The 26,898-nt window shown below is 40.8% G+C and overlaps 1 protein-coding gene across 2 annotated transcripts in view; it reads right to left on the bottom strand.

Moving 5' to 3' along the window:
• Positions 1–26,898, bottom strand: part of prex2 (phosphatidylinositol-3,4,5-trisphosphate-dependent Rac exchange factor 2) — a 90,884-nt gene that overhangs the window by 1,821 nt on the left and 62,165 nt on the right. Inside the window, exons 30-40 of one of the 2 annotated variants that reach the window (XM_028569094.1) lie at positions 25,425–25,553; positions 24,392–24,433; positions 23,701–23,798; positions 23,369–23,515; positions 18,560–18,662; positions 18,243–18,386; positions 17,975–18,089; positions 9,673–9,739; positions 8,976–9,166; positions 5,749–5,851; positions 1,621–1,688 (exon numbers count right to left, since the gene is read on the bottom strand). In XM_028569094.1, the coding sequence (XP_028424895.1) occupies positions 1,621–1,688; positions 5,749–5,851; positions 8,976–9,166; positions 9,673–9,739; positions 17,975–18,089; positions 18,243–18,386; positions 18,560–18,662; positions 23,369–23,515; positions 23,701–23,798; positions 24,392–24,433; positions 25,425–25,553 (1,207 nt within the window). Of the gene's footprint in view, positions 1–1,620; positions 1,689–5,748; positions 5,852–8,975; positions 9,167–9,672; positions 9,740–17,974; positions 18,090–18,242; positions 18,387–18,559; positions 18,663–23,368; positions 23,516–23,700; positions 23,799–24,391; positions 24,434–25,424; positions 25,554–26,007; positions 26,590–26,898 lie in introns of those variants that run through there. The other variant, XM_028569095.1, reaches the window with a different exon arrangement.

A 26,898-nucleotide genomic window follows, 5' to 3' on the forward strand; every position in this document is an offset into this window, starting at 1 on the left:
ATCTTGGGGCTACTGAGTGCAGGAAGCTCCCTTCTAATGGAACCACTTGGCCCAAGTCCTGCACAAAAAGCACATACACAGAACTACAGTACTTTACCAATACATGCACTTCTGAAAAGCTGAATTACACTAACTACAGTAGCATGTATTCAAGCCATTGTAGTTTTCCATGTTTTGGGAAAAAAATCTCTATATAACTGCTGACTATTTGCAAAAGTATAACACAAGTTTTTCGACTGATTTTATACCTTTCATGGAACACTTAGACCACTTTATTTATATATACATTTGAATTTCCACATAGTGGAGTAATTAAGAGTAGAGGCTTTTTTAAAGTTCTTGATGGTATATTCAAGTAAGCATCTGGCATTTTAAACCTGGAAAGTAGTAGTAGTAGAAGTAAAATAGGAGTGTTCTATTTGTCTTTCCTACTGCTTGTTTCCTGTCCTTTCTAGCTTCAGTCACTTAACTTCTACCAAAACTTAGCCATGTCCATCACAGAGCCAGCCCTATTACAAACTATTCAAACAAGCCCTGTCCATCCGCAGTCAAAGAGTCCTTGAAAGCACCAACAAGGAAGAAAATCCAACGGTCCCTGCTTGCAATGGCATTGCCATGTGACAAGATAACTTTAAACTAATATAAAAGCGACTTAATGCTAACTGAGGCATCATATATCTTTCTCTTTCTGCAAGTTGATTTTAATGCCCAAGTGAAATTAATGGAAACAAATGGCTGCCTGGAGAGTGGGAAATCATTAAAAAAACTATGCTTTAAAAATGGTCAGCAGTAATGTAATGTATGTGATTTGTAGTTAAAGAGCTACAACATGCAGAGCTTGCTATGATCATTTAAGGCAAGAAACTGTAGGTGGATAGGGTAAAAAATTTAACAAATAGATATAACCATGAAACTTCCCCAGGTGATTACCGTAATTACATTAAGACAATTCTTTTTTGTATTACATGTTTTCTGAAATTGCATGTTTAACTATGCAAAAGCATTGTCATATTTAAAATGCCCTTATTTGGGTACAGTTCCAGAACAGAAATGTGAACATTAAATAATGCCATGTTAAAAATTTTGTTGACATATTAGAGTCAAATGTTTTTTACAGAAGGAATTTTGGATATCTGTACTTATCACTCCATAAATCAGAAAATACTGTCAACAGCCATAAAAAATGATTTGCCATGTTTTTAGGAAAGAAATGTTAAATAAATCTGGCTATGAATGATATATGAACAAACCCCTTTATAAAAACCTTCAGAATATAGTTAGGAGTAAAACTTGAAAGTTGGTGTATGTAAGTGTACTAAGGTGGAAGTTTTTTGCTCAGAGTATGAGAAAAAATTCATTTTGAAAAAATAATCTAATATACATATTTATATCCTGTATCCTTAGGAGAAATATATAGATGCAAATAGACAACGTGTAGTAAAATAAACACCTAAATGTGTATTTTGGTTGTTTTATTTTCACAAGTGTGAAATAAGACATGTTATTGAAGCAAAATAGCCCAAAATCTCAAAATTGACAGTGCTTGAAATACGATGTGTCAGGCCTAAATTTGCTATGCTGTTGTTGCCCCGCATAAACAGGATGTGGCTGCAGCTTTACCTTGGGACTGATGACGGCGTGCGATCCCTCACTCCCAGATTCTTGGCAGAATTCTGAACTCTCGCCCCCTACAAGACAAACAGGCATCAATAGTTCATGACATCATGGATCAGGTTGAAATGCAACATCCATAAATAGGAGCTAAGAAAAAAAAACACTGGGAGAAAACACAAGAAGCACATGTTTCAAAAGTCGGCCCACACTGCAATACATCTTTTTTGATGGTTTTTGTTGTTTGTTGTTGCAAATAAATTATAACGCCAGACTATTGATGTAAATGTCTGTGTTGATAGAATAATGTTAGAAATAAAACTACCCTTGCATCGCATTGCAATAGTTATACTTTGTTCCCTGTAGTTGGTAGCATAGGCTACAGCAGCGGCAGAGTGATATTACCTAGGATACTGAGAAGGCCAGTTTCCATGACAGGACTGGATGAAAAGTGTTGAAAACGGTCTCCACTGATAAATAACACACTGGCTAACTTGGAAATGAGGTCCTATGTCCAAAATTCTGAACCACCCCTTTAATGACATGAGTTCCCCCCAAGTAAGATTGCTTTGTGTTAGGCTGTGAATGACTGGCAGTCACCTGTGAGAGAAAAGGAATCATTTCTAATTTGAACAGCTCCTATAAATATTGTTGGTTGTAAAGTAGATGTCATATGATGCACGTTGAGACCCTAAAAGTTAAACTACAGCTGCTGTATGCTGTTTATCTTTGGTATATGTCCTTTTTTGAATGTGTTAGCAAAGGACCACATGCCGAATATTCTTTGTAAGGAAATAAAAGTAAGTAGTAAGGGATTTGGAAGATGAGTGAGTGTGTGTGACAGAGTTTGATTATACCCAGTCAGGAGTACGTCTGCTTGCTAATGTCTGCTGGCTGTCGGCAGATACACAAATGCCAGAGGGGTAGAAAGCAACTCCGCCTCTTAATTTAGAAACACGAACACCTGCACTCACAAATACACCCTCTATCCTTCTGTGACGCATGCCCGCAAGCATAAATACTACAATCAAATCATTATCCGAAGAGGTCATCAGCGTCTCCTCTTTGAGCAGAGAGGGAGCAACTGGCCGAAAGTGCATCAGCTGACCTCTCAGTTACAACTCTGCCATTTTCCATCTTTCTGTCTGCCCCGAGTTACGTCCAGATAGCAGGATAGCATCAGCAATTACTCGATGCCTATCACAGCCATCCATTCTGATGCCTCCAGACAGAGATGCCCCCAATGTCCCTAAAGGACACGGCACCCAAAAGTAGTTTAGATGAGTTAGAGACAAAACTCTTTTAAAGTTATTTCAACAAGCTGAACTTGGTTTACATACCTACAGTAGCATCTCTGAAAGAAACGAAAAAAATCTGATGATGCCTAAAGAATTATAAAAGAAAAATAAGGAGAACTTTCAGATTTTCCATTACAAGGCAATAGAACTTTGTCTTTGATGTGGCTCACAAGGAAGTAACAAAAATAATAGTCTAAAGGATGTAAACCAAAGTATTGGTCAAATTAAAAGTTGATGGTGCTAGAGGAAAAGTCAGAATATCATTCACAGTCTTTAGGATTCAGCCTCTAACTGTCTGTACAACAAACATTGCCATCTGTAGAGCTATGCCGCTAGCTTGGATAAAAACACACAGCACGCATAGGGCCCTATCTTGCACCCGGCGTGTCTTTGCTAGTTTAAGACCGATGCAGTTGTCCATTTCCTGTCCAGCGCCCACGTCGTTTAAATAGCAAATGCACCTGCATCCATCCTCGCGCCCATGGGCGTGCTGGTCTAACAGGGAGGTGTGTTCAGGTGAATTTTTGGCGTATTGCTATCTTGAGGCAGCAGGAAGTGCTCGTGCCATTGACCAACAAAAACCTGGTCAAAAGTCAATAGGGCAGCATTTCATTGTTATTTTAATTAATTTAATAAAATGCCCCTAGGTTGCGTGTGCACACTATGCTTGTTACACACACACACAGGGAAGCACAGCAGCACGCAAACATGCAAAAGATTACAAATAAAAATATTACAGTGCAAATCCTCCATCAAGGTACAAACGTGCCTGGCTTTTAAAGGGAATGGGAGATGACACTCTGATTGGTTTATTGCATGTTATGCCCAAAACACACTTATGAATTAATGAAGACACTAAGTACAACCCTTTTGAACCATGCGCCCACCTTTTTTTCCGCCGTCAAACTGGCAAAAGTGGATTTGGACACGCCCTAAAAGCACCTGTGCTTCACGCCGTGCGCTTAGATCGTTAAAATAGGGTCCATAGAGTAAAAGATATATTGGACAAAATAAGACAACTGATGTAAATATGGCTGTCCAAGAAGCAGCAAATATATGTGCAGAGTTGTTCCCTGCTTGTTTAGAAACACCGATTCACTCACACATGTATTTTGTATAATTGGTATCATTTTCACATATCTGCATTACTTAATAACCGATAAACCTGGTAGCTGATCGTTGTATATACGTAAAACTGAAACTTATTATTCTGCTAATACTTTAATGGTTGGAACATCAATGAGAAAGTGAAATAAATATTACCAGCGAGGAAATAATAAATCTAGTTGACTTCATTTTATCTACCAGGTTTTCTCTGGATTTGTAAGTTGAAAAACATTTCCTAGCATTTATAAAAAACAGGAAAAATAAAGTCCAAAAGGGTGACACCATGAGTTATCTTAAGTTAGTTTAGATAATTATACTCTTCCACACTCTTTTATACAGACCAAATATTGGAAATTCCTATGCAGAAGTGCACAAATCAAGCTGTGATTGGACCCATTTTGCCCAAATCACTCATACATTCTCATTGTGAAAGATGTCGTCTGGGCTTGATGGATGTCGCCTGCTGGGACTGGATGCTGTGCAGATAACCTTTTTGTCAGAAAGTATGACTATTCAGCGAGGAAGAAGAGGTGTCATCTAAACCCTTTGTGATAATCATACTCATCAGGTTCATCAGCTGAGATTGAGGACACACGCGCGCACGCACACACACACACACACACACACACACACACACACACACACACACACACACACACACACACACACACACACACACACACACACACACACACAGGCCTCTTCTCAGCGGCGTCTAGGTCAATGATGCAAGAAAACAGAAAATGTCTGATGGCGTATACAAAATGACACCAAGTAAAAAGTACTGTTTTACCTGGAAGCAAACAAGATAGATTGAAAGAAACTTTCCATACCTGCAACTTCTCATATTCCATTATAAATATTTAAAACTACTCCTTCTACAAGTTGGATTTTTTCCAGCCACATACAGTAGTACTCAAGGTCACACAATGCACAGAGTTGCATCCTTCTGGCTGGTAGCCCAGTTCTCAGAGTGCAGAAATGAAATGCTTCTCCTCCCACAGGATCTCAGCCTCTCAACTAACCTCTCCTCTCACTGCAAACAGCAATATAACCACTTCTCGCAGAACTTCTAATGACTGTCTGAGGTATGGGCCAAGATATGGTCATGGTTTTTTTGGGGTGAAAATGTGTACGCATTGAGAACGCAATGTGAATTCCATCCCTTGAGTCCAAATAGACATGTGAATAAACAAACAAGCTCAAGACTCCTAACCAATATGTTCATTTTGTAACCATTCTTTTTCACTGCCTCATTTGGTCAGATTCATATTCTGGTTGCAGTGAATGCATATCTGATAAGATGGAAATCAGATAGGGGTGAAACGGGGGAAAAAAAGAGCAGAGATCATGCTTGGGACAGCTGCAAACACTTATTTCATTACCCAAAAATATACTTAGTGTCGCCTGCAGTAATAGTGTCTGAGTGAAATCAAACAATGACCAAGAAAGCTTAAATGGCTTAACTGCTCTCTATATGCACCGTTAAAATCCATTGCTAATACTGTTTTGGCAGCCTCGTTTGACTAAATGAAGCATAAAGTTTATCTAATGATTTTGGATGCAGAGGTTGCGCTGTGGCTTGAAACACAAATTCACTCCGAGTGTGAAAATGTCACCGCGGGGACAGTAGCAGCAAAAGACTGCAGCAGTACTAACAGGAGGCTTAGTAGAAATAAAGAGAGAGGCTACGTACACAGTAGTGTTGTGTGCATGTATGTGTAAAACATACCTGTTTCCTCATGACATCAGTGGCCTGCATGATGCAGCGAGGAGGCAGGCCGTGGTTTCGGGCCAGCAGGATGGCCTGCTCCAGTGTCACACTCAAGGTGCAGCTGTTGGTCAGAGAGGAAAACATAAGGTCAAGCTCGTATGCTCTCCGCCTGCATATTTATCACATTCTCACTAAGGGAATGGATGATGCTGAATAAACATAAAAAATATTTTTCCTGTTAATTCAGTTTGGGAAATACAATTTTGTTTTGCCAAAAACATAACCATTATTTATCTTTCTATTTCACACATGCTGTCCTATCAAAGCATACAGTCTGTGCTTGACACAATACACAATCATCAATATTGACAATAAACACCTTCTCTGACTCAAATCTAACCCATTCCCTTTATCAACATGCTTTCACTGCAATGAAAGTAGTCCTTGCAACAGACAGAGATTGAAAGCGGGATCTGAGACTGAAACAAACATCGACTGAAGACAAAAGCACGGCAAACTCAAACTCTGGGCTTCATCCAGGTATGTGTGCATTTTGCTCCTCTTGTAAAAGCTATAATATCGCTCATCTGCTTGCTAATGAATCATTTTACTTGCCACTGAAATGTCACTCACAGCACGCAAACACACAGCATCAGAATAAAAAGCCTCCTGATCTTTGCTTTACCCCGGGCATGGGGGGAGGTGGAGGTACACACTTTTGGGTTTTAGTTTTGGAATGTTTTACATTGTATGTGTGTTAAGGGATAGGGGGGCTGAAAAAATAGAAAAGAAAGAAAGGGCTAAAACGGTGTGTGTAATGTTGCCTCTCTTAAAAAAAAAGATGAGTGAGTCACACACACACACACACACACACACACACACACACACAGAGAGAGAGACAGCAGCATGTGGATAAATCCTTAGAAAGCTTGTGACAGGTGTCAAGGCTGCTAGTGACCTTTCTATGATAACAAGCTGTACCAGTATATCGATCCAGGGCCACTTCACTGCAAATTGAACTGTCCAATGCTGCCAGGCTCGGTTTCATTGAGTAACATTGCCATGGGGTTGCTAAGAAATATGAGCTATTTGTTTAATATCTCCCTCTCTCATGGTAGGGTTTCACACTGACTATAAACTGTTCTTAAAAAAAGGAGCAAATGTACAATGAGGAACTTAATGCTGCCAGAAGCCATTAATTTGAGTCAATCAGAGAAAGATTTATCCCCCTTGTGTTCTGGTTGCACAATTTCATGACAGTGTAACATGATGTGATAAAAGTAATGAACTCAGTAATCATCTCCAGTATGTGCCAAACAATATCCCAGTAGAGAATTGCGAAAGAATGTCCTTTTGCAGGCCACCCCAGAATATTTTAAGCACCCATTTTGGGCTTCCCACACCGATAAAGGAAGGGGGAATATTTTCACCCACAGAGGATCTTTAAATATCTCTTCAGCTGGAGCAGGATGAAGGAACTGCACAAAATCTGTGAGTTCCCTTTTCATTAGGGCTGGTGAGATAGTGTGAGGTGATTTATACCCATCAGTTTTATGTTGTTCCAGCCCATATCACATTTACACTCTGTGTTCCATCCAGAGTCCATTCTAATAAATGAGATGAAACAAGACAACGACAAACACAAAGATAGGGAAAGAATGACAGAGAGGAGCGGAGCAGAGAAAAGTCCAAACATTTATATCTGAGAAATAACTACTCTGTGAAATTTGACTATAGTGAATAAAAAGAGAGTTAGTGCCTTGGAGTGTGGATTAAGCTTTGTGCTTTGGATACTTTTCTCTCGTTTGTTTTGCTGTCAGACAGTAAACGCTCCTTTTGCCTCTCTCATGGTTTTTGTGGGGGTGATGGACAAACAAATCTGGAGAAGAAAGGAGCGCTGCTGCATATTGCAAAATGCTGATGCCTCCAAAATATCAAGCTTTCACTGTTATTAAAACTCATCCATCACGTCAACTAATCCCATCAATAGTGCCTGAGAAGGCTGCCACACTGATAATGCAATTTCCACATTACTAATCTACTGGCATGGTTTCATAGGTTTTCCCAATGATACCAGATTTAGTTTGTGTGCTCACCATTTACATGAGCAATACATAGATTATTTGAATATTTTAATGTTTGAAATGATACAGAGAAAGCAGTGAAATTGGTTTATTCGTATATAATCTGGGGTTATACATAAAAACCTTGACTGCCAAAGTGAATGACATTGACTGTGGATACTACATCAGGCAAAGCCTTGGTAAGTCACTCTTCTTTGAATCTAATACGCCCATCAGTCAGCAGCTTTGGAGGGTAAAACAGTGTTTAAGGGGAAAGCCAGTTCGCAAATAATCCAAAATATGGCATGAGCCTGTCACCTGCTGTGTCACGGTACACTTGGCCTGCCTGTCTGGGTGAGTTGTGGCTAGTGTGTATAATTGCACTCGCACGTATACGCACACATGCTGTGGGTTAATAAAGTAGTAGTAGTCGTTGCACAGACAGGAACTTTCTATTAGAGCTCAGGCAACCAGGCGGCTCCATCTACAGCACTTTATCAAGCCATCACTCACATTTGGCGAACGCATGAACATGGGTGTGTGAGCCTGCGCATGTGACTGAGACAAAAGGATATGGAAACTGTCATTGGGTAAGGAAAGAGGGTATCAGAGAGACGGGTGGGCAGGTGGAGGGAAAGAGCAAAGTATTGGATGAAAAATGAAAGCTCAGGATCAGTGGTGACAAACGATCAGGATATTTCTGTCCTCATGCATTGATAAATGGTGCCCTCAGCAGCAGGTGAATTAGGCTGCCATATATAGAATTCAATGAGAATGGAAGTAATTGACCTGTCTCCTTCCTGTGTAAAGTGCTCTGCCTACTTATAAGTCCCTCATCTGGCCTGAGAAACAATGGGCCCTATTAAGTAGAATATGCAGCTGGTAATTAATGCAGAGAAATGTGTATTAATAGAAAATCCCCATGGTGAGGAGTGCAGGGTTCTCGTGAAATTGAGAGGTAGACAGAGGGTAAAAGAAGGTGCTGAGAACCAGGGAGAAACTGTGGTAGAGACGGTAAAAGGTGAGAAGAGTCAAAATGCAAGAAAGATGGGGAAAAAAATGTAAATTGCCAGAGAGCTGTCAAAATAAAGGAAACAAAAAGCAGGAACGTATAATTTAACTGGAGGCGGTTCATTGAGTGCTGGAAGATATGTACTGTAGTATATGGGCCCACACACTCACCGATGAACGCCGCTGTTGCACATGACAATGTGTGTGGCCCCCAGACGCGAGCAGAGCTCAGAGGCCACAGTGAGCAGCCCCACTCCAGAAGCCCCGCAGGCAGTGTACTGACAGGCAGCAGTGCGGCGACAACTGATAAAACTTTCCATCAGACGGTACAGCTCCTCCAGAGCATTAAGGGGGCGCATCAACTGGGCAGGAACAGACGGAGAGGGGTAAGTGCAGGATCCAACAAGGAACAAGAAAAACAACCGGGCTGTTTATGAGCAAAGTGCATGATGAGAGTTGATCTGGTGATTACGGGATGATTGTGGTCCTCTGTCAGGTAGAGTCAGATTGTGCTATTAAAGCATATATATGATAAAAGAGAGCTTCCCACTGGGAAAACATGCTCATGTCAGCTTTATAGTGGTAACTTTAGGTAATATAAGATAATTCCAGGTATGATTGGGTGAATACTTTTTGGATTTATTGTATATTCACACTGATGCAGTCAATACCACTTGCTAAAGTAAACAGGTATTTGCTGGAGCTCTTCTTTGCTCCATTTTACACATCAGTTGACTTTGCCACTGCCATTCTGGAAGTTGTTACATGTTCAAGCGCTTCCACACTGCAGCATTAAGATCTAATCCTGTTCTTCAGTTTTTCCATGATGTCAGGAATGCAGTATGAGGTTGTGTGAGGTCGCTCTTACCTTATCTATGAGGGCAGCTTTGGGTGCAGAGCTAGGTGGCATGTTGGACTGGTCCAGGTAGAAAGCCCTAGGGGGAGAAACAACAATTCACACATGGGAGTGATTCTTACTGGTATATCTGCACTGCGGTGGGAGAAAACAACAATCACACACAAGTTGTTTTTTATTTAGACGCTCTGTTGCTTAAAAAACAAACTGTGGCATTCTTTTCTCTGCATCATTAGGTCATCAGGAGCACTGGCGACTGCCTTTCTGGGAAAAGTAGGCCACCTGCTCATTATGGAGCTCCACCATCTGACTATCAATCATGAGAGTAACTTGGGCAGTGCTCAGAAGAAACACAGACTAAGCATCTCTTGTCCTGGGCATCACTCCAAATGCCATTGCCTCATTCATTCATGGAGTACAGTTGATTTGGTGTTATTTTCTTCATTCGTCCACCAGAGGCAGCACTGGACTGGTGTGGTTATGCAGACAGAGGGGATGTATGCCGCAATGAGTCCATCCGAGGTGAAGTGGTGCAAACTCAGCAGTCTGTGACTCCATCAAATCTCAGTAATCCAGCAGTGTGCTAAAAATAGATACACTACACCACATTAAACCCCTTGTAATAAAATCACATACTCCATTACTTCTTTGCCGGAAGCAATATAAATAATATACAACACACAGTCACCCTTGGAGTACACATTTCTGAAAATAGTCTAGGAAATGTTCAGTTTGAAGAGCTGCAGCAACGGCAGACTTTAAGGGAGGGAGATTGTTTACAAGAATCAGTCAAGCAGGACTCATTCATCTACATTCACTCTGCTATTAAGTCATTAAAATCAGGCCAAGGAGGCATTCATCACGACTGTGCTATTTCTGCCAGACATAATATTAATGAAATTAATCAGAGTAGAGTTAACAGATCCCTGATTCAAGATTCTATAGTGATTATAAACCAGCCGAGTTGAAATGAAAAGTCATCCAGAACAATTCACACAAAAACATTAATGATATACTTAACCAACGTCCAACTGTAGGAAACATAAGAGCACCCACTCTGGCTTTTAATGCACATATTGTAAACGTGACAAGGCTGTTAAACCTCTATACACTTCCTTCATCCATTTACGCTAATGAGGACATGTGAGCAAAGGTATTCACTTTAGCTCATTCACAAATTTACTACGCAACATCTGACATACAGACATGAGTAACCTGCCCATTTTATATCTTCACTAGTTTTTCCAGGTATTTAATCCCTATCTGACAAATTATTCTTTAACCTTGTGGCATGCTCTACTAAACGACTACAAGCAGAGTTTGCTAAGGGTTCAGATGGAGCTAGCAGGCTGTGAAAATTGGCTCAAGATGGCCTTATCATTCAAAAGATGCGCACGGTGGACCGAGAGTTACACCGCTCCTTTTCCGTGCCCTGAAATTGTTCCTATTCTGGCTCTTCACTGCAGGTATGGCCTGTTATCTGTCTTCTTCAACTGTGTGCTGCGAGTCCACTCACCCTTGTCCCTCCTGCTTATCGGTCGGCTGCTCAGACTTTTATCTTAGAGCTATATAATAGAATCTGTCTTGACTTCTGTATCACTGCCCAACTTCATCTGCACACAAAATAAAAGCCACTCTTTTCTGCCCTTGCACACTTCTTTTGCAGAAGCAAGGTCACAATACACTGTGATTATCTTATCCTCTTGCTGTAGGAGTTGTTCTAAAAATACCGTCAGCCACAGCTTGAGGAGCAGGTCTGACTCTCCTGGAGGTCTTTAATGACAAAATAATAGGAGTCAGACTATAAGTGATGTGTGGTTTAAAGAGGACCTGCATCACATCTTCTAAACTGGTGAGGTTTGGAGACAGAGCACTTCAGAAACATTTATTATGGATGAAAAATGAAATTGTAAGCCCACACACGGTGTGCAAACACAACTCCTCGAGGCTAAGAACATATTACACACATTATATATCTATGTTCTAAATCCACTGTGTGTCTGTTATTTCTCCTCCAATCTACAGTGGCTCTCAGGTTTAAGCCCCTGAACTCCAGCTGCCCCATTTTAATGGCAGCACATCGAGGGCCCGCAGACTTTTACACAAGTTGATCATTTTACCTTACCATTCTCCAACATTAAAGTTAAAAAATAACAGCGTCTCTACTTAATTCTCAATTATTTTTAGGGGAATTTTACGCTAATCAAAACTTCAACCCACCATCTGTCAACCAGTGTAAAATGAAAACAAAGGTTACAGAAATTGTGTGCAATCGGGCTCATCCTGTTTCTTTTCTCCTGTTCATATTTAGCTTTTAGTGGAAATCAAGAAATTCATACCTGTACACACAAACACACACACACACACACACACACACACACACACACACACACACACACAAGCCAATCGGTTTTTACACAAGACTCTAATGGAGGATTTGGCTGTAGGCCAGAGATGACCTGCTTTCAGTGTGTGTAGCTGTTTTTTTTTATTGGGCCGATGAGGATACTTTAATCTCTTTGTTTCTGCTTCCGTCATGACAATAAGACACTCAAGGCCCTTTACAGCACGGGAGCATTAGTAGTCAGCTGCGGCGTCAAAGAAGAAGGATCTGAGGCGCAGATGTGTTCAGAGGAGTAGCGTAGGAATGGGCACATTAGTATGACATCCTCCATTCAAAAAGTACAAAAGAAACAAAAATTATCCCTGAAATACCTTGAGAGACATTAAAAAAAAAAAAAAAAAACGTTTTAAATGAGTCTTTTGTGGATCTGATTTCACACCCATTCACTCATAAGGACACAAGTAAAGTTTCTAGGATTTATAACATTATATGTGACCCTGCAGAGGTGCATGCTGGTCCATGTAAATCACTCACACTGCCATGATGAATGACACTCACAGTTATTAAATCCCCCACAAACCCCTGCAGTGTGTGTCAGAGCTGCCTATAGGGGATAATGAAGGCTTCCAGGAGGCCTTACATGCCACGGTGATGCTTCTGCACTGACACCAGCGAGATGGAGGTCATTTCCTTATCCTACGCCTGCTTCCTATTTACACTTCCCGAAAAATATTTATGACCAGCTATATGTCATACAGGAGCACATGCCAGCAGGAAAAGCCTTCAAAGCCACCTGAGATAAATGCTGATATAGAAAGTATATGTATGGCATGTTTTGTTTGTTGGTGTAATATTATAAACTTAACAGTGGACAAAAAAAATCCCTTTTTAAAAAAAATCCCCATTATTTCACAGATGTTGACATTTATATCAAGGACAAGGCAGCCATTTTTAAACTAGTGACAATCAGGACCAGGAAACAAACGTCCAGTCCTTGACACCCAAAGCAGGTTAGTATTAATGGGGTCTTAGTGTCAGAGCCAGTTAAAGACATATTATCACTAAATCATTGTCACTGAGGACACACATGCAGTTACTGTACATATTACAATGCCTTTAAAAGGCGAACAAATGTACAACCCTGATGCTGCATATAAGTAGATGCAAAGTATTCTTGACTCCTCGCAAAGGTTTATTTTAACATAGAAACTGTCGAGGAGATGAGTCAAGGTCTTTTTTACAATATCAAGCATCACTAAGTGCAGAACTGTCATCATTACGGCCGCTCAACGATAGAATCAAAGAGAAATGATAAATGGAACCCGGTCTCTGATGCTTAGCCCTACTCTGCTTTTGAAACAGGGGTTCAGTGCACACTAGCTGGAGCAAAAAGAAGCCCCACAACATCCTCTGCGCTCTTGTGAATTGGGACTCCCTTTGCCGGTGCAAAGACTGTAGGATTTTCATTACTTCCTAAAATGAGAGAATGCAGAGAAAAAGAAAGCTCTATTTCTGTTTAGTAAAAATATGTCCAAATTGCCATTGCCTCTCTGCTAAAGCTAGGATAATACCCATAAGCAATAGCTCAAATAAGACCTATTTTTTTATTCTGTGAGAAAAAGTAAAATGACTTCTCAGGTTACAGATGCAGCCATCCAAGAAATCCAATTTTAAGCAAACCAGCTGCCCTGCCGCATTACTGCACTGAGGAGCTTATAGTACTAATGCATGTCACATGGAAGATGTGGGAACTTGCTGCAGTAGCTATTGTTATATTAATCATTGCTGCATAGCCCTGCCCCAGGGAGGACGAGAAATACCATCAATTACATGAAGCAATTTTGCTGTTTGAGCAACAGATTTGTGGTGTTGTTTTGATGTTAAGCGCAGCGGTGGGTTTGTGTGCTGAACAACTCGAAGCAATGTCATGCTATCCATCGTCTTGTTCTTTGAGCATATATTGTGGAGGTGTCCTCGGAGACCAAGCGATATGATTTATGTAAAGCTAGTGGTCAGGGAGACTTGCATACATGGTTGTAGTTGTTTGTGAGGATGCAAGCAGAAGTGGATACATGTGTATATTCATGTCACTAAGACTAACGAAGCCTGACCCAATGTAGCGGTCATCAGCGGTCGTGAACTGATGAGCTAGTTGCATTAATCATGTTGTTACAGCACTTTTAATGAGCGTATCTGCACTCCAAACACAAGGTCGCGTCTGAACAAGAGTGAGAGAATTGATCCTTGCTCCAGCCACAGGGCAACAGAGAAGGAAGGAGTGACTGCTGTGCTGAAACTGACACCAACCTGCAATAAGCATCCATCATTTTTGCTTAATCAAGACAAACTGCACTGCAGTGGTGTGATTACCAATTCCCTATAGCTGATGGGAGCGCAAACACTACAAGCACAAATTACTTGGAAGCTGTGCTGTGCGGCAATGAACAATGGATGTTTAACTAACAAAGTCTGAAATACAAGTCTGTAGTAAGGATAATATATACCATTTGTTGGACAGTGCTTTACATCCAAGTGTACTGCTTATCTTTCAGCCACCATGCTATCATTATGGAATTTTAATATCCACATGAGATGTGGAAATTTCACAACTTTCTTGTGCCAAAGATTTCCCCACTCCTGCCTAATGCATTTTAATTAAGGAGAAAAGCCTAATGCCTGCAGTGCAAGCGTTCGGTCTCAGCTGTGGCAGAAGTTATTGATTTTAACACATCTACTTACACTCACAGGTTACTGTTACACCTGCAACAACAATATATGAACATGGCAGACATATGATTTACCAGCAGAAAACCTTGCAGAACTTTCCACTTAATTCATTCACACTGTTGAATGTACCATGCTCATTAAATCGATAGCAAAGGAGCACGCAAGAGGAAAACCTAATTCCCCCCTGATATTTCCTGTCAATAAGAGCACAATTAGATGAAACCACGAGCATGCAATAATTGCTTCCTTTGAATAAAACATTTGCAGATTCTGTTCTGGGTTTCTGGGTTTCCCCTCTCCACTCTGTCCTCTTTGACTCGCTTGCACACTCTCCTCCTCACCCCATCATCCTCATCCCTCCCCTGAAATCCCCTCCATCTTTCCAACCTGCTCTGGCGATCTATATTCCCCTTTCAATTTTCCCTCATCCATTCTCACTGTGTCCATAAGGAAAATACGTTTTCTGTTCAAAGCATGCCATTTCCTCCCTTTTTCAGATGTTGCTTCTCCCTACTAGAGAGGGGGAAAATGTATGCATTTGCAAATTCATCTCACAATTTGTGACAGAAAAATTAGAGACGATTAGCTTATCCCCTCCATAGATAACAATAAGAGCATTTGTAAGCAAAAATGCTAATTCTTTCATCGTCATCACTAGAACTTTTTTTCACATGGAATGTTAATAGTTAGAAAATGAAATTTTGGCACTTAAACAAGAATATCGCTCGATCTCTAGCTATCTTCCCAAATGCATATGGGGGCCAGAGGTGTAACAGGAATGTGTTTGACAACATGAAAACATGCATGTATATATAAATTCAGATCAGCGTGTGCTGTTTCTGTCTGTCAGTCAGCCTCTGGCTCCGGCCCACGGTGTGGGTTTAACCCAACACTGCCGTGGCCGGGCTCCAAGGATAACGAGGTGCCTGAGGTTGTAACGCTGTAATGGAGAGAGGAGTGACATCACAGGCTGGTCTGTGGTCAGCCGAAAGACACATGGCAGCCGGCGAAAGAAAACTTCTGGTAACATTAAATAGAGAGAGACAATGTATTCACTGACTGGTGAAAACCAGCTGGGAATATTTACTTTACTACGATTAATACAAGGAAATACTACTGCGTGGGAGAGAGGAACATGTTTCTGGTGCAAGTCGCCTGGTAAAGTCTTGCTAATGTTCACTTTTCATTTTTAATTTAAAGTACTACTTGGAGAGGAATGTGGAAAACCCTACAGCTCGGTGAATTGACAAGTCCATCAACAAAAATTCATCAGCAAGTATTTTGATAATGGATTCATTCATTTTCATTACTTGGAAAAAAATGACTTTTACTTGCACGAAGAATCGTTCTTTAGCTACTGCATATATGTCAACTCAACACCAACTTATTCAGCCACTGGAGAACAGTATACAAAGTAGGAGACTAGGAAACTGTCTTGAAAGCTCAGAGAGTTGGCTGAAATGATCTGGATTTCTGGCAGATTTTGCTGAAAGGGAGATTGAGTATTTGAATACAGTGTCAACCAGCTTCACTCCAGTTGGGGTTTTGAAGCACACAGCTTATCCACATTACTACCCAGCACCCCTAATGCTCCACACATCACCAGCCTCACTTGCCTGTCAGACCCACATCTGCTCCGTGTTACTGCTGGAGCCTCTGCTGTCGATTCAATTAGGCTCTTTCTGTACAGGTCAAACTGAAACGTACAGTACACGTGCAAACATACAAAAACACAGGCTATTCGGAATCATATGGCTGAATTCAAGTAAGCTCCTGCTTGTATGGTTTGAATCATTAAACCACATGTACATAAAGCTGAATTCATGTTAAAAGGTGCCGCAGGCCCATTTGTGCACATAATATATCTCTCCTTGTGGTATTTTAACTAGAATAGTGACATTTTATAGACTGATTGTGAAGTAACTAACTGCAGTCTGCAAACAACGACTCAATAAAATTAAAGAAATACCACAAAATGCCAATACTCCTCTATTTAACGGTTGTAGAGTCCCAGAAGATCTGCCAGACAATATAATTACACAAAGAGATAGAAGGCCTGATGCACGAAAAAGATTAAATGACCCACCAAAATTTGTTATCCACAACTGCGCTTTGGGAAATCTGACACTCACAGAAATTAAAACACTTAAAGTTCTTTTTACTCGTCAAGTAAACACTACGATTAAATGAAAAATTGTCAGTGGAAAGCAATCGCAGTAAATTAATGTCTTGTTGTGAAGGATCGGCACTGATGTGACACGTGACTGCTGAAGCTGTAAATCATTCAGTCCCCCAGAGCAGATTGTCCCTAAATAACAAGATGGAGTTTTGCTATGAGCTCTGCTCTGTTTAATTATCCACACAATCAGCAGCAGATGTTTAATTGAAGCCGACGCATCGTACAGTTGCCCTCTTAGGTATTCAATCAGGCGGCTTCAAACAGCTTTTCAAGAGTATGATTATTAAGCAAAATTGTATCGGTCTATATTGTTTAATCTTGATATTAAAGTATCTGTAATGTGTCCAATTAAAAGACTTCAAGAGGATCAGGTGTAGGTGTGTTACGATAGATCTATCTGCACTCACACCAACATAGGACATTTGCAAAAGCCACATCTTCTGTCTTAATTACACAGTCATTACGATTTTCTGATCATGAATTCTTAATGTGTATTGTGCATTCACAGGCACTCACATCATTTCATACACAGCTGGTTTAAATGTGATTTTCAGTCATGGAAATAAAAAAGGTAGCATCTAATATGAAACTGCATTGATATCCATACAGTGGACTGTAAAATTTGGACTCTGACTCATACATTCAGGAGATTAAATAAAGCCAGGCCCTTATTTTCATCTCCCAGAAGTGTCTGTTTCTGTTTCCACCTCATTAAATTATCCACGCCTGGCCAATCACAGAGGGTCTCGGGTGTGCAGCAAACCAATGGGGTGTGAGGTAACTGAGTGCAGCAGCTGTACAGAAGCACTATATCAGCGCAGGTGACACGCTGGGCACTTTCATCCAATCACTGTAGCCCCTGCTGTGTGTGATTCGCAACCAATCATGAAACACACCTGCTGTGTTTCTCTCAGCCAATCACCTTGAGGCCCTGCTGGGCGTTGTGAGTCAAGCCTGACTGAATGGGAGGTCGTCTTGATTTATATTAGATCTAGAAACTTGCAAGATCACACAGAGGTGTAGCTTCAAATTAATACTTTGTGTATATGTTTTGTATGACGTACCTCAGTCTCTTGTAGTACTGTTTGACCTTATCCAATGAAGCAGCATTGATTTGGGCCTGGTATTCCTCCACTGACACATTGTCTCTGTAGTAGTAACCCTCCATACTCTCCAGCGCTAGAGAGGGATAAAACGAAAGAGTGAAAACAAAGTAATAGAGCCACTGCATGTACTGTGAATCTACTTGCCAGTGTTTTCAATCATCTATAAAGCAGCTTTCATCTCTGCACTACTTGCTGACTTAAAGTTCCCAAACCGGGCTCACTATACCTTGTGTAAAGAGCACAGGGTAGATTTTGATGCCTCCTCCGTTTTTCAGCCTGTGAGGCAGCTGGGAGAAGTAGAAACTCTCAAGGTGGAAGCAAACTTTCAAGGCCTGACGGGTGCCCTCCACCTGGTATGACATGGGCATGTCTGCCAGAGCAGACGAGAGGAGTGGAGAGGAGAGGAGAGGAGAGGAGGAACTATTTATAACTCAATCTCGTTTTGCATCAAATGTAGTAGTAGCAATGATTAGACCGTCATATTGTTCTGAAAAAAGCAACAAATGTAAGTCAAACGTAAGCTCCAAGCCTCAGTGTACATACTGGCAACCAGCGGCTCCCCTTCAAACTGCTGGAAATAGAATGAGACCTTCTCCAGGTCAATGAGGGCCACCTGAGTGTCCTCCAACATGGCCTGCTCATCAGTCTGAAGAGAGAAAGATAGCTTACTTGTAAGAGTGTAGTGGTGAAGGAAGTATTTAAGTGGTGAAGGAAGTATTTAGATAATTTTCTTAGTAAAAGTAGCTACACACAGATGACTTATAACTCTATAATTCTACACATCAAAGTCTGCTTACAGGTCTTAGGGAGTATTACTGCATTTGTGAAAAAAAAAGTCATACGAAGCCGTTTGTGCAAAGTCTGATAAATAGTCTCAAGTGAAGTCAGCGTCAGTCGGGGCTGAACACTACAAGTTTGAAAATGAAAAAAATATGGAGGTGTGAAGTACCAGACGGCTGCAGCCCGCTCCTCATCTCTGCTTGAGCAGCTTGTAGCTATATTAGCTGCTACTAGTATAACACTCCCAAATCTCCAAACGAACCGAGATGGAGAAAGGTCCCATTCACAGTGAGATATTATACATAATTCTATAAGGTTTATTGCTATTGCATTAATATGTTTTCAGCATTTTCATTTTGTAGGAGCTCAAGGTGGATCCAATTTTAGCTACTTATACTGTTTAAGCACTTTACATGGGTTTGTATGTAAAATCTAAACCTGCAAAGAGTCTAGTAACTAATGTATATAAGTATGAAGTAACATAACATGGAAATATTCAAGTAAAGTACCTCAAGTACAGTAGTTGAGCTAATGTAATTAGTTACTTTCACCCCTGTGAGTGCATATGTGCTTTCTTTCCCAAGAAAAAAAGGCAAAGATACAAGAAGTACAAGAAACTTTGCCATTTTTCTAACTGTGTGCTGAGATGCACGCCTCTGCACACATAACAGTGTGTGTATGCTTATGTCAAGACTTTGTCTGTTTTTATGTTTGCTTTAGCTTGTTTGTTTATATCTCTGAATGTGTGCGCATGTTTTCCTTTTCAGCATGCACTTTGCATCCTCACACACAAACAAGCAAATCTGCTCGTGGCCACAGCGATAGTGGCTCGAATATTTCGGATTGTGACCCTCTGGACTCCTCCGTCATCCCCCTCTACCCCCATTTCCTCTCTCTTTCTTCTTTCTCTCTCCGCTTCTCTTCATCCACCACATGCAGAGGGATGAACAGAACAGTGATGAAAGAGGATTAGGTCTTTTTTAGGGCTGCAACAACGAATCGATAAAATCGATAAAATTCGATTACTAAAAAAGTTGGCAACGAATTTAATTATCGATTCGTTGTGTCGCGCAACTATTAGGCCACCTAGTCGCGGAGATAAAAAACAAATTGAGTTGAGCGCAGAGAGGAGCAGCGCGGAACGAAAGAAAAGAAAAAAGAGCAGAGCGGGGGTAGAGGAAATACGGAGAGAGACCGGAGAGACCCGTAACGTTGTTCTGAAACACTCGGCGGAGGCAGAGAAATCAGTACGACCCAAGTCATCCAAGGTGTGGGAGCATTTCACACTAAATCAATCAAAAACGTGTTCATTGCAAGATAAGCAAAAGCGACACGGCATGGCACGGGCGCACCACGGTGATGAGTCAGCACCTAAAACGTAAACATGTTGGAGTCCTTGATGAGGAGGAAGGGAGTTCAACAGCAGGGTAAAGTCACTACACTATCCTACTTCTGTTCCGTTCTGAAGTGAGGAACGTACCGTCCCTCCAGTAGCTCTTCTGGTGCTGCCGTTTACTCGTTATCCAGCTGACTAGCATGACAAGCTAGCGTTAGCTCGTTAATAACCGTAATAAAGCAGAGTTGGTATAGTTTGCAAGACTAAAGACACTGTTTTATTCACTCGCCTTTTTTGGCCCATTCATTTTTCAATCTGTTGTCATGTATATATTATGTGCTTTGTCCCATATCAGTTATTGTTGACAAATATATTAGTGTGTGGTGTATAAATGAACTTAACTTGCACTTACTACAATGATGGTAATAATTTAATGAAGTGTGTGTGTGTGTGTGTGTGTGTGTGTGTGTGTGTGTGTGTGTGTGTGTGTGTGTGTGTGTGTGTGTGTGTGTGTGTGTGTGTGTGTGTGTGTGTGTGTGTGTGTCTGTCTTTCTGTATCTGCTATTTGGGTTACTTACCTTTACACAACTATTAACTAAAACAACAAGTATGTATGTATTGAGTTGATGTAAAGTAATGCTTTTTTTTTTTTTTTATCCGATTCATCGATTAATCGAAAAAAGAATCAACAGATTAATCGATTATTAAAATAATCGTTAGTTGCAGCCCTAGTCTTTTTTCCAAAGACACATTTGATATGGCCCAACATGTGACAGAGGGGTACTCGTTGCCCTGCCAAGTGACGCCTGCCGTGTGTGGGCAAGTTTATCCCAAAACATGTCACATAAATACACATCCCCTGACACACACACACACACACACACACACTTCGTCTCATGCTGCCTTTCATGTGGTGCCCTAAAAAGGAGCGCACTGAGATTTTACTGGAATCACCTGCAGGTACTGAGACCCTGTTCAGTTCCACAGGGACACTTGAAAGGGAAATGTCTTGAGAAATAAAGGAAAAGAGAGAGACAGAGAAAGAGAGAGACAACAGTGCAGGAGGAAGGGAGAAAAGCGTTAACAAATATTTTGGAGATCTGACGTAAGCCACACGTCCGTTTAACCTACATAAACGTCATCCAAAATACATTTTAATAGCACTTCCTGTGTTTCTAATTCCCAGAGAAAGACGACAGAAATAGAAATGAAATACCTCATCCCTAAAAAAATATTTTTTCTATGTGGTTGATGATGCAAAGTACAGAAAAGAAACACTGACGAAATAACTGCTAAAATAACATTAGCTACTCAAAGTTGAGTTTCAGTTTCTCAGAACTTAGGTTAGAGACAACTTTTTTCTTTTCTTTTTTAAATCTTGGAAGGAAAGGTTAATATGGATCTCAATGAAGTCACGGTGCTCAATTTTAGCAATCTACAATAGCTGGCTGCTCATAATTAACTCCTCTCTAGATGGTCTTTTCACTGCACCAACTTAAATCCTTGCAGGAGAAAAGAGTAGCCTGACACCAAAGCCCAAATACTACTTGAGCCTGGGAATGTTTTAAGGTTTCTTTCCTTCCAAAGTAAGATGAAAGATTATTTACGCTTGTGAATATACAGTGCTTAACATTAAGGCTATTTCAAGACGGTTTTACAATACAGATGAACATTTGGGTGGCAAAACCTTTCCAAAATTGGCAGATTGTTTTTTTTGCCAGATGCATGTCTTTTCGCCGATGTCCGTCACCTTCCGCTTTCTTTATGTTGGAATTTTAAACTGCGGTGGATTTGAGGACTATGGTTAACTGCTCTTCAGATCTCTGCAGGGTAAATCCAGACAGATAGCTGGACTATCTGTCCAATCTGAGTTTTCTCTCGCACGACTAAAACAACTTTTGAACGTACCGGTACATGTTCCACCAAAACAAGTTCCTTCGCGAGGCTATTTTGCAGCGGCTCCGTGCGGAGCTTAGTGCTGCCCATGACAATTGTGATTGGTTTAAAGAAATGCCAATAAACCAGAGCACATTTTTCTCCCATCCCGGAATGCTGTGTGGACTAGTGAGACTAGGGTGACAGTAAACCAGAACAGCTTTTTTACTGTAGGTCTTTTTTTTGCCAAGGACCCATTACAAGATAGAGAATATACAAGGGACCGCATTGTGTATGTTCCTTGGAATAATTTGACGTAGCCTGTTTTTTTACACTTCTATCAGTATAGTATTGTATTAGAAAGACATTAGACGTGTAGCCTATTAAACATGTTTGCAGATTCTAAGAGTTATAGATTTGTTTGATTGGATTTAAACATTTAAATCTTATTTGTTAAATTATAAATCCTTCTTTTCATGGACCTCCCTCGCAGAGTGCAACGGACCCCTGTGGGTCCCCGGGTCCCACTTTGAGAATCACTAAGTTAAGTCATCTCAGTATCTACCCAGTGTGAATGACCAATTATAAGATCTAAGCAATCTTAAATGATTAGTTGGCTGGTAGTTGGCTGTTTGGGATATTTCCACAATATCCCGAGACACAGTTCCAGCTTAAACAGCAACTATCCAGATGACGGTGAAGCTGTCTGTTATTCGAGTGACCGTGAGGGAGGTTGGTTGTGGGATCTGGCTCTGCAGGATCAGCGCCACACCTCAACGATTCAGACCACATCCCTACACAGTCACTGCGGGCAGACTGGGAATTAAACTCAGCACATTTTAGTGATCGTTTTTGTGTCAGCCATGCAGCCTGGTAGTGGTATCTTGATTGATGATCTTAAAAATGGTAGATCCCATTTGATGTGCTTAGCTATAGCACACCATCACACACACAGCTGATCAAACATGTTGAATATTGAAAAGTTGCAGGACATGAATCATGCAATTCCTGCAAGTTTTTGTAACCCAGTGATTCATGTTGTTTGATACTGTATATGATTGTTATCATTTGCTATGCTGTATTTATTCTAGTTTTATATCAAATGTCAGCATATTGAATGGTGCACAAGGAAAAGATGTAATACAAGATTAATGTAAAATAAAGCCCAAATTGCTGTATGTATGATGCAAATACATGCATAGTTATATGAAAGTGTCCATTTATTTTTGTCCATGCAGAACTACGGGATTGGTCAGTTTAACAAATTCATATGGTTATGAGTGTACACAGACAGCAAGTCCTGCTTATAGAGCATCGGTTAAAGCAGATGAACTAAGGGCTGAGGCTGGTCTGGAGCTCACCAGATTGGGGGAGAGGAGAGACTGGAAGTGGAAGAGCAGCCCAGCGCTGGCGATCTGCTCCAGCCAACGGTGGCTGGCTTCCTGGGCCTCCTGAAGGTCCTGGGGGTCCGAGCTGTCCTGGTCTGATTCCCTGCCTACATTGTGGAACTGAGAGTGGACACAAAAAAGTTACTGTAGGTAGTGAGCTGAGACAAAGAATCAAACAAAAATGTTTTGCTATTATGTAGGATGATGCGGTTTACTGTATTTCTTACAAACTTAATAGTTCCTACTGTATATCTACAAGTATGTTTTCAATTTCCAATTCCAAACAAGACATATGTATAATATACCTGGTTGAGGACAGCCAGTAGATGCTCCGAGAAAGCACACACAGCTGCAACTAGAGACTGACAGAAGACCATATCTCGACGCAACTGGATCTCCGAGTCTAGAGGGGCAACAAAGAGGAGGTGAGGCTGAGAGGAAAGACAAACAGTAAAAGAAAGCGAGAGGAATAGTAGAGATGAAAGAAAAAAAAAACTGAGCAAGTGAAGATTAAAAACTAAAAAGTGGTGAGGTAAAGTTCAAAGAAAAGCAGTAATAGAAATAAGTGGCATGAGTTTGCTATGATAACTGAACAGACTTTTTAAGGTCAGACTCTGCTGTGGCAAACTTTCAGGAAGAGGACAAAAAGTCTTGGCTGCTTTAAAAAATAAAATCTGTTAGGTATTGAATATTAAAATATTGAAGAAAAAAAAAATAACGACAGGTGTGTCATAGTGGAGAGTACTTGCTTCCGTGATTTCCTGAGAAAAAGAGCCCCCTGAGAAAGTTTAGCGATCCACTGAATTAAAAAGGAGTTCATGAACTCCTAAATGAATGTTTCATGAACAGAACATGAACAGAAGATAATAAAGGTTGCTATATCTTTATAGTTTATGGGTTTATTTATTTTGTGTGCAAAATGCACTAACATTGAAGGTTTCAGCCAGTGCTGTATTCTGTATTTCTGTTCTACTGCAAGAGGAGAGTGAGACAAACCTGTATACTGTAGTAAGACCAAGAGCAGCCGTGTCTTCACCTCTGAAAAAAACCCAAATCAAAGCAATCCAGTGAGGTAGTGAACAATCTTACATTAACTCCCAAAGAGCCTTTCTCCTTGACTACAATAACATGACCTATACTATAATCTTAACACCTTATCTAAAGTCAGGAACAGGCCCATGCTGTATAACTCTTTTGCTCCATCCCAGCTCCACAGCTTTTTATCTTCACATATAAGGGGAAAATTACACAGCATCATAAAAACCAGCTACAGGCAAAGATAGTAAAATAAATCTGCCTTTGTTTATAGTCATATCAGAGCCGCGGGAAGCCTGGCAGTATGCTGCACTGCATGAAAAAGCCATCATGGGGAGAGGTGAAAAAAAAAAAATGGTGTACACAGGCCAAGCACATTAATATTAACTCTGCTTATTTGTACTCTCTCAGTTGTGACCGCAAACTCACCTTTCCCAGGAGTGTCATGTGACCGGGACTTTGGTCTGGGCTGTTTGCAGTTCAGTGTGTTTGCCTGTGGTGTGTCTGTGTGTTCAATCTGTGTGCTAACAAATACAAAATCACACACACTCCTATTGGGAATAAATGACGCTTAACTGCCTATCTAGAGAATAAATAAAAATATCAAGGGAGTGCGGCTCTTTTGATTGTTTAACTTGCTAGTTTTTAGCTCTAACTTTAAGTACCCCAGGATGGTTTTAGAGAGCAGTTAGCGGTCTGGGACTGCCTGTACCCACACAACTGTAACAGGGCTATTATTGCCTCCAATAAATATGATGAGGCGCACTGGAGAATTGGCCAATTTTGTACATTACCTCCAAGGGCTGGCATTCTTTTTCATGATAAATACTATAAGTGGCTGTGTGTGCACACAAACCTCAGGTCCCAAACATTGTAAGAACAGTGGTGTGTGTGTGTGTGTGTGTGTGTGTGTGTGTGTGTGTGTGTGTGTGTGTGTGTGTGTGTGTGTGTGTGTGTGTTATTCATGTTTGGAACAGGTCAGATAGATGCTCACCCTCAACATATTTAGCAATGGTTTGTGTAAGGGTCTGAACGCTGCTGGGAAGGTTCCAGGGATCCTGCTTGACATGGAGACGCAGCTTTTTGGTGCAGTTCACCTTGGGCTCCATCTCCTGCTGGAACTCTGACAGAAACACACCCACACATATACACACACACACACAGGCAGAGAATTAGCATAGGCCTAGTGAAGGCTTATGTGTGTCTACACAATTTGCATAGGGATGAAATGGATTTATATGACAAACTACCCTTCCATCTCTTGCATTTTTAAATAGTGAGGAAAGAGAGAAATAATTTATTTCTTTCCTCCTCTGATGAATCTTTGTTAATTATCTTCACCTTCAAAATACAATGTTTCTTTTCACTCCCTTTTCCAGCTCTCTTTCTCCTCTGACTCTCTAGAGTCAGCTGTATTCATAGATGTTTATTGGCATCATAACATTTCTGTTACTTTGCTAAAGCAGTTAGAGCACATCAAACTCTTAGAAGTACAACACACTTAACTTATTTAGTAGATGGATTATTCATTTGACAAAATATTTAAGCAAAAAGGATAATCAAAAAAATATGACAGATTCCAATATTAACTATTACACTGCATCTTTCTGTCCTTTGCTATTCTTTTTTTCACTTCCTCTCAAACCATCTCTATCCATCTTTTACTTTCCATCCTCTGTTCCTCTTCACGTAAGTCTCATTCTCTCCATCTCTCTGAATGAAATGATTATAGGTCAGACAGACCCAGAACCCAGCAAAATTCCTCCTACTTTATTGGTGTATCCCACAGACCACCAGTTTTAGACCGCACACAGTCTAATCTTCCTTGTCTTTGCAGTCTAAAAGCAAATTTGTCAATTTGATGTAACCCCTCTTGAAACTAGACAGAAAGGTTTGTAATAAAGTTTACTTTGGAAACGAAAGAAAAGATCTGTGTTAGAATGGTGGCCCGGTAAAACAGAAGGCTTCAAAGGGGTTTGGAGTGTGTGTGTGTCTGTGTGTGCATGCATGTCTGAGGGCGACGGAGAGAGTGAGAGATCAGATGCAGGGAATGCTCCACTTGTTAGATAATCCTATTTGCTCTGTTATCAACCACACACATTACTGAAGTGGAGATGGATTAGCTCTGATCAAGGCCTTCATGTCCCTCCTTAGGGCATCTATGCACACACACACACACAAACACACACACACACACACAAACACACACACACACACACACACAAAACACAAGCAGACGTATTTTCAGTTCAAGCATATCTGTGATCACTTGAAGACAGCCTGAGATGAGAGGGGTGTGTGTGTGTGTGTGTGTGTGTGTGTGTGTGTGTGTGTGTGTGTGTGTGTGTGTCATTTGGGTTGCGGTGTTTGGAGGCTTCACTTATGGCAACATACAGAATAAGTGGGTAATCGGCTCTTCTGCTTTTAGTGCTCATCACACTCCATTAAAGTCACTTTCAAGGACATAA

The sequence above is a fragment of the Perca flavescens genome, chromosome 22 (genome assembly GCF_004354835.1).
Source record: "Perca flavescens isolate YP-PL-M2 chromosome 22, PFLA_1.0, whole genome shotgun sequence".
Lineage (NCBI taxonomy): Eukaryota > Metazoa > Chordata > Actinopteri > Perciformes > Percidae > Perca > Perca flavescens.